General features: G+C 44.7%; 1 protein-coding gene across 1 annotated transcript in view; it reads right to left on the reverse strand.

Annotated features, from left to right (window-relative positions):
- The window catches only part of BOD1L1 (biorientation of chromosomes in cell division 1-like 1), a 56,665-nt gene that overhangs the window by 21,195 nt on the left and 25,651 nt on the right, over positions 1-9,819 (reverse strand). Inside the window, 6 exon segments of the mRNA XM_010857370.1 lie at positions 761-831; positions 1,805-1,862; positions 3,493-3,536; positions 5,698-5,782; positions 6,834-6,898; positions 8,957-9,819. The exon segment at positions 8,957-9,819 is cut by the window's right edge and continues 33 nt beyond it. Of these exon segments, the coding sequence (XP_010855672.1) occupies positions 761-831; positions 1,805-1,862; positions 3,493-3,536; positions 5,698-5,782; positions 6,834-6,898; positions 8,957-9,819 (1,186 nt within the window).

A 9,819-nucleotide genomic window follows, 5' to 3' on the forward strand; every position in this document is an offset into this window, starting at 1 on the left:
CCATTTTAGTTCGCTGATTCCTAGAATGTCGACGTTCACTCTTGCCATCTCCTGTTTGACCACTTCCAATTTGCCTTGATTCATGGACCTGACATTCCAGGTTCCTATGCAATATTGCTCCTTACAGCATCGGACCTTACTTCTATCACCAGTCACATCCACAACTGGGCATTATTTTTGCTTTGGCTCCATCCCTTCATTCTTTCTGGAGTTATTTCTCCACTGATCTCCAGTAGCATATTGGGCACCTACCGACCTGGGGAGTTCCTCTTTCAGTACCCTATCATTTTGCCTTTTCATACTGTTCATGGGGTTCTCAAGGCAAGAATACTGAAGTGGTTTGCCATTCCCTTCTCCAGTGGACCACATTCTGTCAGAGCTCTCCACCATGACCCGCCCGTCTTGGGTGGCCCCACGGGCATGGCTTAGTTTCATTGAGTTAGACAAGGCTGTGGCCCGTGTGATAGATTGGCTAGTTTCCTGTGAGTATGGTTTCAGTGTGTCTGCCCCCTGATGCCCTCTTGCAACACCTACCGCCTTACTTGAGTTAGAAAACAGTATGGACATGTCCAAATAATCCTGCAACCTGCTAAATTACCTAATCTTACAAAAGCATAAACAAGTAACACAGACACAGAGAACTCTTAATACCTATTAATACATTTAATTTCTCATCTATACAGAGAGCTAAAAGCCCTTTGCACAGGAGAAAGCACTATTCGTAAAACATGAAGTGCTTGAGTTTCCTACAAAAACCCACCTTTTTAGGATTTGCTTCAACACTATGACATCTTATGGCTTCTGTGTTGTCTTTTCCACCATTGGATATCTCTGAGTAAGAAATACAAAAGAAAAAAGAAAAAACAAACCCCCTTAAGTATTCACTCCAATACTTACTTTAGGCACATGTGTAGAATGGGAAAGGAAAAGAGGAAGGCACTTGACAAGTGATTGTGGTGTGATCCTTACACAACTACGTCAGGTTAAGTTCCATGATTTCTATTTCTAGAATGAGTGAGCGGGGTTCAAGGAGGGGACAGACTCACTGGCATTTACACGGCAGACCTCAAGGCCACTTTCCCCCAGCTCCTGAGCAGCAGAGCATGAGCAAGTGTCCAAGGAACACAGCACACCATGCATGCAGCTCTCTCTGGAAGTCGTGGACAAGTCACACTTGCACACTAAATGTCCACTAACAGAAGAAGCAATACAAATAAAAAATAACTGTACAGGGGATTAAGACTGCTTTCCCCATTCTTGGAACAGGGAACGAACAAAATCAGTAGGAATAAATACAACTCTGTACTTTGTTCTCAGAACAGAATTATCCCTCTGGAGCTGGCAGTCTCTCCAGCTTGCGTGGAGTAAGGCCTGACTCCCAGGCAATGAGCACATAAGTGTGAGGGCCCTGGTCTGCTATCACACTGAGGCTGCTTGTCGGAAGGCAGCACAGTTTACGCAGCACAGAACCTCCCCTATAAGCAAACCACAGAGGACTAAACATTTTGTAGTCACACTGGACAAACCCATTGTGAGGTTCCTGGCAAACTGTAATTGTTATTTAAGGCCAGGGACCATTTATAAGGTTCATGACCTTGAACGAGCCACTGGCCCACTCTCTATGTCTGTTACCTCAACTACAGGTGTGATGCTGTGAACACTCACTTTACTGGATTATATGAGTTACATGATTAAAAATTTGCCAAGTAATTATAATTAGCACAGGGCCTGCCACATAAAAGGCACTTGACAAATGACAATTACAATTAATATTAAAATTATACTACGAAATTTATTAACTTACCTTCTTTGCTATAAAATTTCCCATGAATTTCAGTTGTTTCTGAGCCTGCATTTTCGACCTAAACACACAACAGAAAAGGCTATTTATAGATATTCTTAAAAATCTTGAATATCTAGAAAATACTCTGGCTGTTTGAAGAACACTTAAAGGGACTGGTGAACGTGTTCTTTTAAATCTCACCCAGTTCAAGAGCAGAGGACACCTTCTTTTTGAAGAAGTTTCAGTTTAACAAATTAGCATCCTATTGTAGTTTATTCTCCTTGTCGTTAAAGCAGTTATGGTAAGAGTAAGAAATAAAGAGAGAAAAAACTTTAGAAATTCTCTTCCCATCCAATGATCCTTCATGATTTTCTTTTTAAAAAATGTTGAGGGATTTTGTCAATCTGTTATAAGGTTTCCCTCAGGCAAGCCTTGTCAATTTTACTTTTTTTTGAGGGAAAGCCTCTGAATATCTCTCATGCACGCTCAGTCACTTTAGTCGTATCCCACTCTCTGCGACCACATAGACTGTGCCCGCCGGGCTCCTCTGTCCATGGGGTTCTCCAGGCAAGGACACTAGAGTGGGTTGCCATTCCCTTCTCCAGGGATCTTCCCCATCCAGGGACTGAACCTGAGTTTTTCATGTCTCCTGCACTGGCAGTTGAGTTCTTTACCACACTAGTGCCACCTGGGAAGCCCCCAGAATATCCTACAACATTCTAAGCCCCAGCTGCAGAATTTCCTGTTTGGAAAAGACAGACACTCTCAGAAAGGAAAAAGGCAGCTGCTGGGGGCGTCAGGGAAACAAGGCAGAACGCAGCACACGGTGGGGCAGGCCTGGAGATACAGCCACATTTCGAATCCTTTGAGCTCTTGGAGGGTAAACCCGAACAGAACCAAGTGGGGCTCTTCTCCTTCACTCAGCAGACTGGGTGTGAGGGTCTAGATACAGCCTGGGATGTCTCAACAGAGGGAGGTAAGCCCCCTGACACCATGGGTGTTTGGTGGGAAGCAGGGCTCTTCTGAGTCTTCTAGTGACACTGGAAAGAATGTGACTATCTGTGACTCACAAGCATTTTACAAAATGTACACTTCTCTATGCATTAAGACAGACCAAAAAAAAAAAAAAAATCCTTCAAAGACAAAAGGGATTATGAGAGCCACAGCTAGGAAAAAATATGCATTTATGGCAATTGCAGTTTAGTACACTCACAAACACTTTCTAAAGATACACAGTGAAGTTCTTAAAGTCAGTTTGGTCTACGGCACCGGATTAATTTAAAACACCACAGTCCAATTTGCAGTCCCATTACAGTAATAAAAAATAGAAAGCTCCCAATTCTTCAAAGAATTTCATTAAGATTACCAGGGGAGCTCCCGAGTCTGAGGGATCTGGACCTTCTTCTATTTCCTTGGTTCTGTCTCATGATATTGGCCTAAAAAGCCACTAGAACACAGGGCTGCTGAATTCAGAGTGACTCCTTTTTTCTGAGAAAAGCAACTAAGTTTCCTGACATGAGTGGATAAAATTGAACATGAAATTAAAGATGTGAGTAGGTTGAACTTCAATGGAGCGCACACTACAAATGGCCTCATCTCCTAAAGAAACGTGTGGCCAGCCCCTCCCCTAAACGTAATCACTTTCAAAACCTCAAACCAAAATAATCCCAAGTGATAACAACAAAATCCAAACAATTACGGTGACTTACATTTGGTGAGTCAATCGCCAGCGAAGGCTCCCTCTGCAGTTCAACTGTTCAAAGACAAAAATGAGAAATAAGGAAACTGAAAACTGGTTATGAACAACAGAGAAACCAATTGAGAGCTTTTTAGTTAAGTGAGGCTATGTCACTAAGGGGCCTAAGTGCCTTTGTGAATTATACATTTTAGACCAATTATTTTCTATCAATACCATCTATGTTCTGTCACACGACCAGAAAAACAACAAAATACCGTTCCCTGCATTTTTAGAGTAAAGGCAGCGATCCATTGGATCACTACAGTGATTTAACCATGTCAGCAATCTGAGGCTTGGAAGGAAGGTGGGGAAGGCCTGTGCTGTAACTGTTAGGTGACAGGGTAACACTGGTTCATTTAAAAATAATCCCATCAAACGAAGAGTTAGAGCCTATCCCCTCAAACAGCAAAGGGCTATTTATATTCTTTGGAAGCCTCAAGTACAAGCCTACTGTTTCTACTCAACAATGACAGAACACACATTTTTCTTTTAAACAACTTCCTTTTACGTAAGTAGATCTCTTATTGAACTGTACCTAAACACAGTCTGAAATACAACTCTGGGAACAAAGAACTTCAGAATCCAAAAATGTTACCTTCTTGACAATTAACAAATGGGATATTAATTATGTGTACTGTAACATATACACAGGAATTTTAACTACCATCTATCCAAGTTTTGGGAAGATTATTCATCGTTAGGGTTTTAACATGTCAGGACGAGTGGCTTACCAGGTCTTGGGGTGGTCTTCCAGGAAGCCCTGGTATTTCTGCTTATAAGGTTCCTGTGGTCACGTACTTTGAAGGCTGCCCTTTCAGAAGGTTTGCTTTGGAAGGTCCCCACCCTGACAGCCCAGATAGCCCTGGTTGAGGATTTATACACACTACTCCTCACACACTGCCTTTCTCTTTGCCTGGTCCACCAAATACACACCTACTTGTTCTTCAATATTTATCTCCAAATTAGGGGGAATAGCAAGCGCTTGAAGTGAAAATTTAAACGTGTGTGTTCTTTGACCTCTCGGTTCACTTTTTCAAAAAAAATTGGAAAAGTACATGATTATACACATATGGAAGCTCCCTGCAGCGTTACTTGTAACAGTAAAAACTACACACACAGGAGGGCACTAAGAGACCCAACAACAGGGGGACCGTGTGCTGCAGACCACTATTGAAACAAATGCAGCTGATCTGCATATGCTGACAAAGAAGGACGCCCACAACATATGGCCGAGTTTAAAAAAGAATTCTAGAGAATGTAACTCAGGCACCGAAACTGAATCACAAGTCTCAGCACTTCGCCCACGAATGACAGCACAAGGCATCTTCCTAGAGGCCAAGGGTGGGAAAGCGATTACTTCTGCTGGGGATTAAGAGAGAAGGTAAGAAATTGGGCCTTTGAAAGATGTCTCTGCTCCTGGATCATGCTTTGCCTGAACTTTTCAGTGTTTTGAATGCTATAGACTGGATGTTTGTGTCCCCTTCACACTGAATATACTGCCACCCACCCCATATATTAAAAATGTAATCCCCAATGTGATGGTGTTGTAGTGAGGGTCTCTGGCGGGTGGTCAGATTTAGACGAGGTCATGTGTAAAGTGGTCCTGAGACTGAAGTGTTTGAGAGCTGCTGTCCTAACTCTGTCTGAGGCTGAGACCTTCCCTTCACACCTTTAGTGGACACTGAAGACTGGTGCAGAGAGAGACTGAGAAGAGGCTCTGCAAGCGGGGAGGAGCTTCAGTGACGCAGCAACGGCCAGAGCCCAGGGGTCAAGAGCATGAGGTTAAAAGAAGTGGGCAGACGGGCGCAGACTAGCCTTCTGGAAATGCGCTTGTGATGGCACCTGGAAGGACAGGGAGGGCCACAGAGACACGCTTGTGGGCAAGAGCAAGGGTCTGCTCCAAGGCAGCTGGTTTGGACACAGTTATTCAGAGGCATCAGATTTAAACACAACCTTACGTGATTCTGACTGATGTTAACGCTTCATGAAGAAAAAGTATAAGTTAAAAATGAAATAGCAAAGAGTTTTTTCTCTAATCTATGTTAAAAAATGATAGGTAAATCCATATAGCCTGTCAATGTTTTATTACATATTAGCTATAAATTTTAAGTGGTGATAAAAGATAAACCCACATGTAAGGAAAAAAGAATGTGAACAACCGCTAAAAGGAGTTTACCTGTTCCACTCAGCTTTCTCCCACTTGGACTTGCTGGTGGTGCTGGCATTTCATGATTTTTCTCTTCTTCTGATGGCACAAATACCTAAAAAGTCCAAGGCACCATAACAAGGTTATGAGGTTTTTGAAATAAGAAGGTAAGTTTAATTTACCTGAAGGGAATTAAACAAAACACTCAGCATCCTGTCAACCTTTAGGAACAAAAAGGTGAAACTAATCTCGTATTTCATCCATCAATGGCTCTCCTATTGCGCTAAAGTAAAATGCTGAGTACAACACACAAGCCCTTCCTGATCTGGTCCCATTTCTTCAAGAGGCTTGAGGTTTCAGCGCAGCTCACCCCCGAAACACTGCAATGCCCAGGACTCACGATTGGCTCTTCCCTTTCTGTGTTCTCAGGTACACTTCCACTGTTTGCAGAAGTCCACTCCAAAGTCCTCCTGCAAGCCGCCCCCCTCCACCCACTGGCCCTGCTGTGAGTCGAGGCTCCTCTGCACTGCATTCACAGCCCCCATGTTTGCCACTATCTTGTCACGTGGACTCGGAGGCGCCAGGAGATCAGGCTGGAAGGGGGCACGGAGACTAAACTGTGTAGAGCACACAGGCTGTGACAGAGGAACAAGAAAACCTCCTCCCAAACTAGATTTTATTCTAAATCCAATGAGAAGTCATTGGAAATTTCAAGCAGAGCAATGACATGACCTAATTTATGTTTTTCAAGCTAACTCTCAGGGCTGAGTGAAGACTGGAGGAGGGGCTGGAGAGGAAGCAGAATGGGGACACTACCTACCGGGGTAGAGGCTTAGACTAGGTGGTAGCTGTAGAAACAGAAATAGGTGGACTCAAGGTACATTTTGGGAATGGAAACTATGAGAACCAGCAATAGATGAAACGTGGGGTGACTGAGGGTGACCCTTGGCTTTCTGGTTTGAGTGGATGGAATTGATGATGGTGCTATCAGCTGAGACTATTCAGGTTCTGAACTCTTCCCTCACACGACGTGTCAGTAACAGAACTGAAATAGCTTTGGTACAGTGAGAGCTGGGGCTGCATTCTGCTCGTGTACATGTATCTGTACATGGTGAAAAGGTACATACACCACTGACAGTTCAGCGTAACTGAATGATCAGCCATACCTCAGGTTTCAAGTTGGTTTTCAGTCCCAATCTTCCCACAGCATTTGATGGAGACTCTTTTCTGCCTAAAGAAATGCAAATCATTCAATCAGTTTAAGAATTTGCTTGCAAAATACACCTTGAGTCAAAAGGTAACAGGATGTTGTCTAGCTGTCATCTAGACACGCTATGCCCTCCTCCGTCATGTTTAGTTTCCTGTCAGTAGAAAACAATAAAGGGGAATACGCCCGAAAATTCTCAGATAAAAGGCAAGGGGTCATTCACTCATTTCGGGGGGATGGGATGTGTATAAAAATGTTTCTGGCTGTTATGCTGGCTGGCCACGAAGAATGATACTCTATCATTTGTGAGGACGTCTTATTTCCAAGTATTTTTCTATAGATATCTGTATCAAGCTTGTCCCTAAAAGAAAACATTCAAGGCCACTGAGATATATTCCTAATAAAGATGGTGATTTGTGAACAGACTCATTTTACTTGCTTGTGCTAACACAGCAAAGTTGAACATAAAGTTAAAAACTGTGAAACAGATAAAAAGGGAACAGAATTTTCCCTGGTAGACTCAAACCTATCCCTTTCTTTCCTTCTTTCCTCTGTCCTGAGACTTGTTCCTCTCACTTGCCCACATGGACACCTCCCAAGAAAACCCTTCCTTTCTCCAGGAGGCTGTGGGCTTATTCCTTGCTAAAAGTCCTTCTATTTCTGCTCCTTCAGAGGGAAGGAGAGGCAGGAGGCAGGAAGAATAACAGACTGTAGCAATGGCTGAGTCATAGAAACTTCCAGAACATTCAACTCACCCTAAGTTAAAGTCAACAGAAAAATTTTAAGTCATTTATTTCAATCCTTGGAACATCTCTTAGTGTCTCCTAAGTCCCTATAAGAAACAGGACTAAATCTACTGGCCTCAGCCTCCAGAGTAGCACTTAGGTGATATTTCAGCTTAAAAGTGCAGCTTGCTCCCATTTACACAGAGTGGCGAGGAAGACAGCATCCCTGCTCGCTTCCTGTCCAGCCCACGTACCCCCTTCGAGTTCTCATAGCATCCTGTTAAGCCTGTCCTAAGCACCTGTCACAGTGCCGTGTCACAGCCTAAACACAATATGTAGCTGGATTCACAACCATCTTCCCATCATCTCTGAATCCACAGTGGTACCTGGTATAACATGTCTGAAGTGGGTGGGTGAGTGGTAATCAATGACTGGGCTCCAAGCTTACAGCTTTGAAAAGTACCAACAAGTTTCCAATAAGACCGGCACTCTCTGGAATCTAGCAGGAGGGAACACGATTCTTCTTCAAATACTAAGCCAGAAACTAGCCCATATGAACAATAAACGCTGCTAAATAAAACATAATGTGCTTCCTCAATGAGAAGCAGCCAGCTAGACTAAACTGACACGTACCTGGAACCTGTAATAAGTCACATGAGGGCTGGGACGGGGCTTGTTTTGTGCTATCATCCCCTTCTGACACAACAGAAAGCTGAGGCTCAGATGTGATTTTTTTTTTCCTAAGAGGCATCCAAGTACCGTGCAAGTTATTTAAACTCTTCGAACGTTCATTTGTAAAATGAGGTGATTAAAAAAAATGCTCATCTCATACACTGCTGTAAGGTGCCTTCATTTTGACTACTAAGAAGCCTGAAGGCCAAAGATGTTTAGTAACTTGCAACAGTCCTGTGGACTACACTTGTCCAGCCGATGAGACAGCTGGAAGCCTCCTAACTGCCCACGTCGCACATGAGAAGTGGGTCTAAGATTAACCATTTAAACGTGATTTTAGAGAAGCCTGGCTCTCAACTTGGATGACAGTGATTTTGCTATATTCTAAAACCAAAACCTCCCTGGTGGCTCAGACGGTAAAGTGTCCGCCTACAATGTGGGAGACCCAGGTTCAATCCCTGGGACAAGAAGATCTCCTGGAGATGGAAATGGCAATCCACTCCAGTGTTCTTGCCTGGAAAATCCCATGGATGGAGGAGCCTGGTGGGCTACGGTCCATGGGGTTGCAAAGAGTAGGACACGACTGAGCGACTTCACTTTCACTTTCAGAACCAAAACCATCTTAAATACCCTCTACATACAATTATCTTTATAAAACACGAAAATTTGCACTTAAGAGTCTCACCTCGATCACGCAAATTTTCTTCAGAAGAAACAGTGACTTGAAGACCTTCTTGCTGGCAGGATTTGGTCACACTGTTATCTTCTCCTGTTTTCTTAGTGGATGCTGGGACAGTGCACTGGCCACGGTGGTCACTCCTGCTCGTCAAGTTCTGCTCCTGTTTAGCAGCTGAGAGAGCTACATTGTAGGCGGTGGGAAGGGCTGCTGTGTGGGAAGGAGCCGTTTCTGACTCCTGGCCATTAATACATTCAGCGGTGGTGGTTTTCAAGTGCCCTTCAGGATCCCACTGGTCATCAGCTTTTTTAGCACCAGGATTGACTGCTGTCAAACAGCGCACACTGATGGTGCCCTCAGGAGCCTGCTCTAGTCCTTGCGGGTTGACAGGCGAGTCCCCACTCCCCACTGCTGGGCATCTCGCTGGCGTGCTGCCCCCTGATGTCCCTGCCTCAGGCCTTTCATCTTCTCTCTGAACTCTGTCTGCACAGTCCTTGCCAAGCCTCTCGCTCTCTGCCACAATCCCGACACCTGCAGAAAGCATACTGACCGACACCCGGTCATGCTCTTCCCCAGTGCCCCCTGCCACCACAGGGCCCACTTCTTTTCCCCCTGTGGAGGGCCCAGGACACTGACACTTGTCCTCGGCCATTAGGCTGGACAGAGGGGCCTCAGGCTTGCTCATCTTCGTGGCTGATGGGGCATCATTTCCTTTGGGGCTGTCTGCACTCAAATGAACCTCTTCATGCCTGTCGAGACCAGCAGGGGCCAGCAGGCATTCGGCCGTGCTGGTGGAGATGATAGCGGCATCGCTCACGTCCTCTGTGCCAGTGCCCGCGGGCAGCTCCTCCTCCTGCGGGACGGCGCCCGCC

Source organism: Bison bison, unplaced genomic scaffold (assembly GCF_000754665.1).
Source record: "Bison bison bison isolate TAMUID 2011002044 unplaced genomic scaffold, Bison_UMD1.0 scf7180017864379, whole genome shotgun sequence".
Taxonomy (NCBI): domain Eukaryota; kingdom Metazoa; phylum Chordata; class Mammalia; order Artiodactyla; family Bovidae; genus Bison; species Bison bison.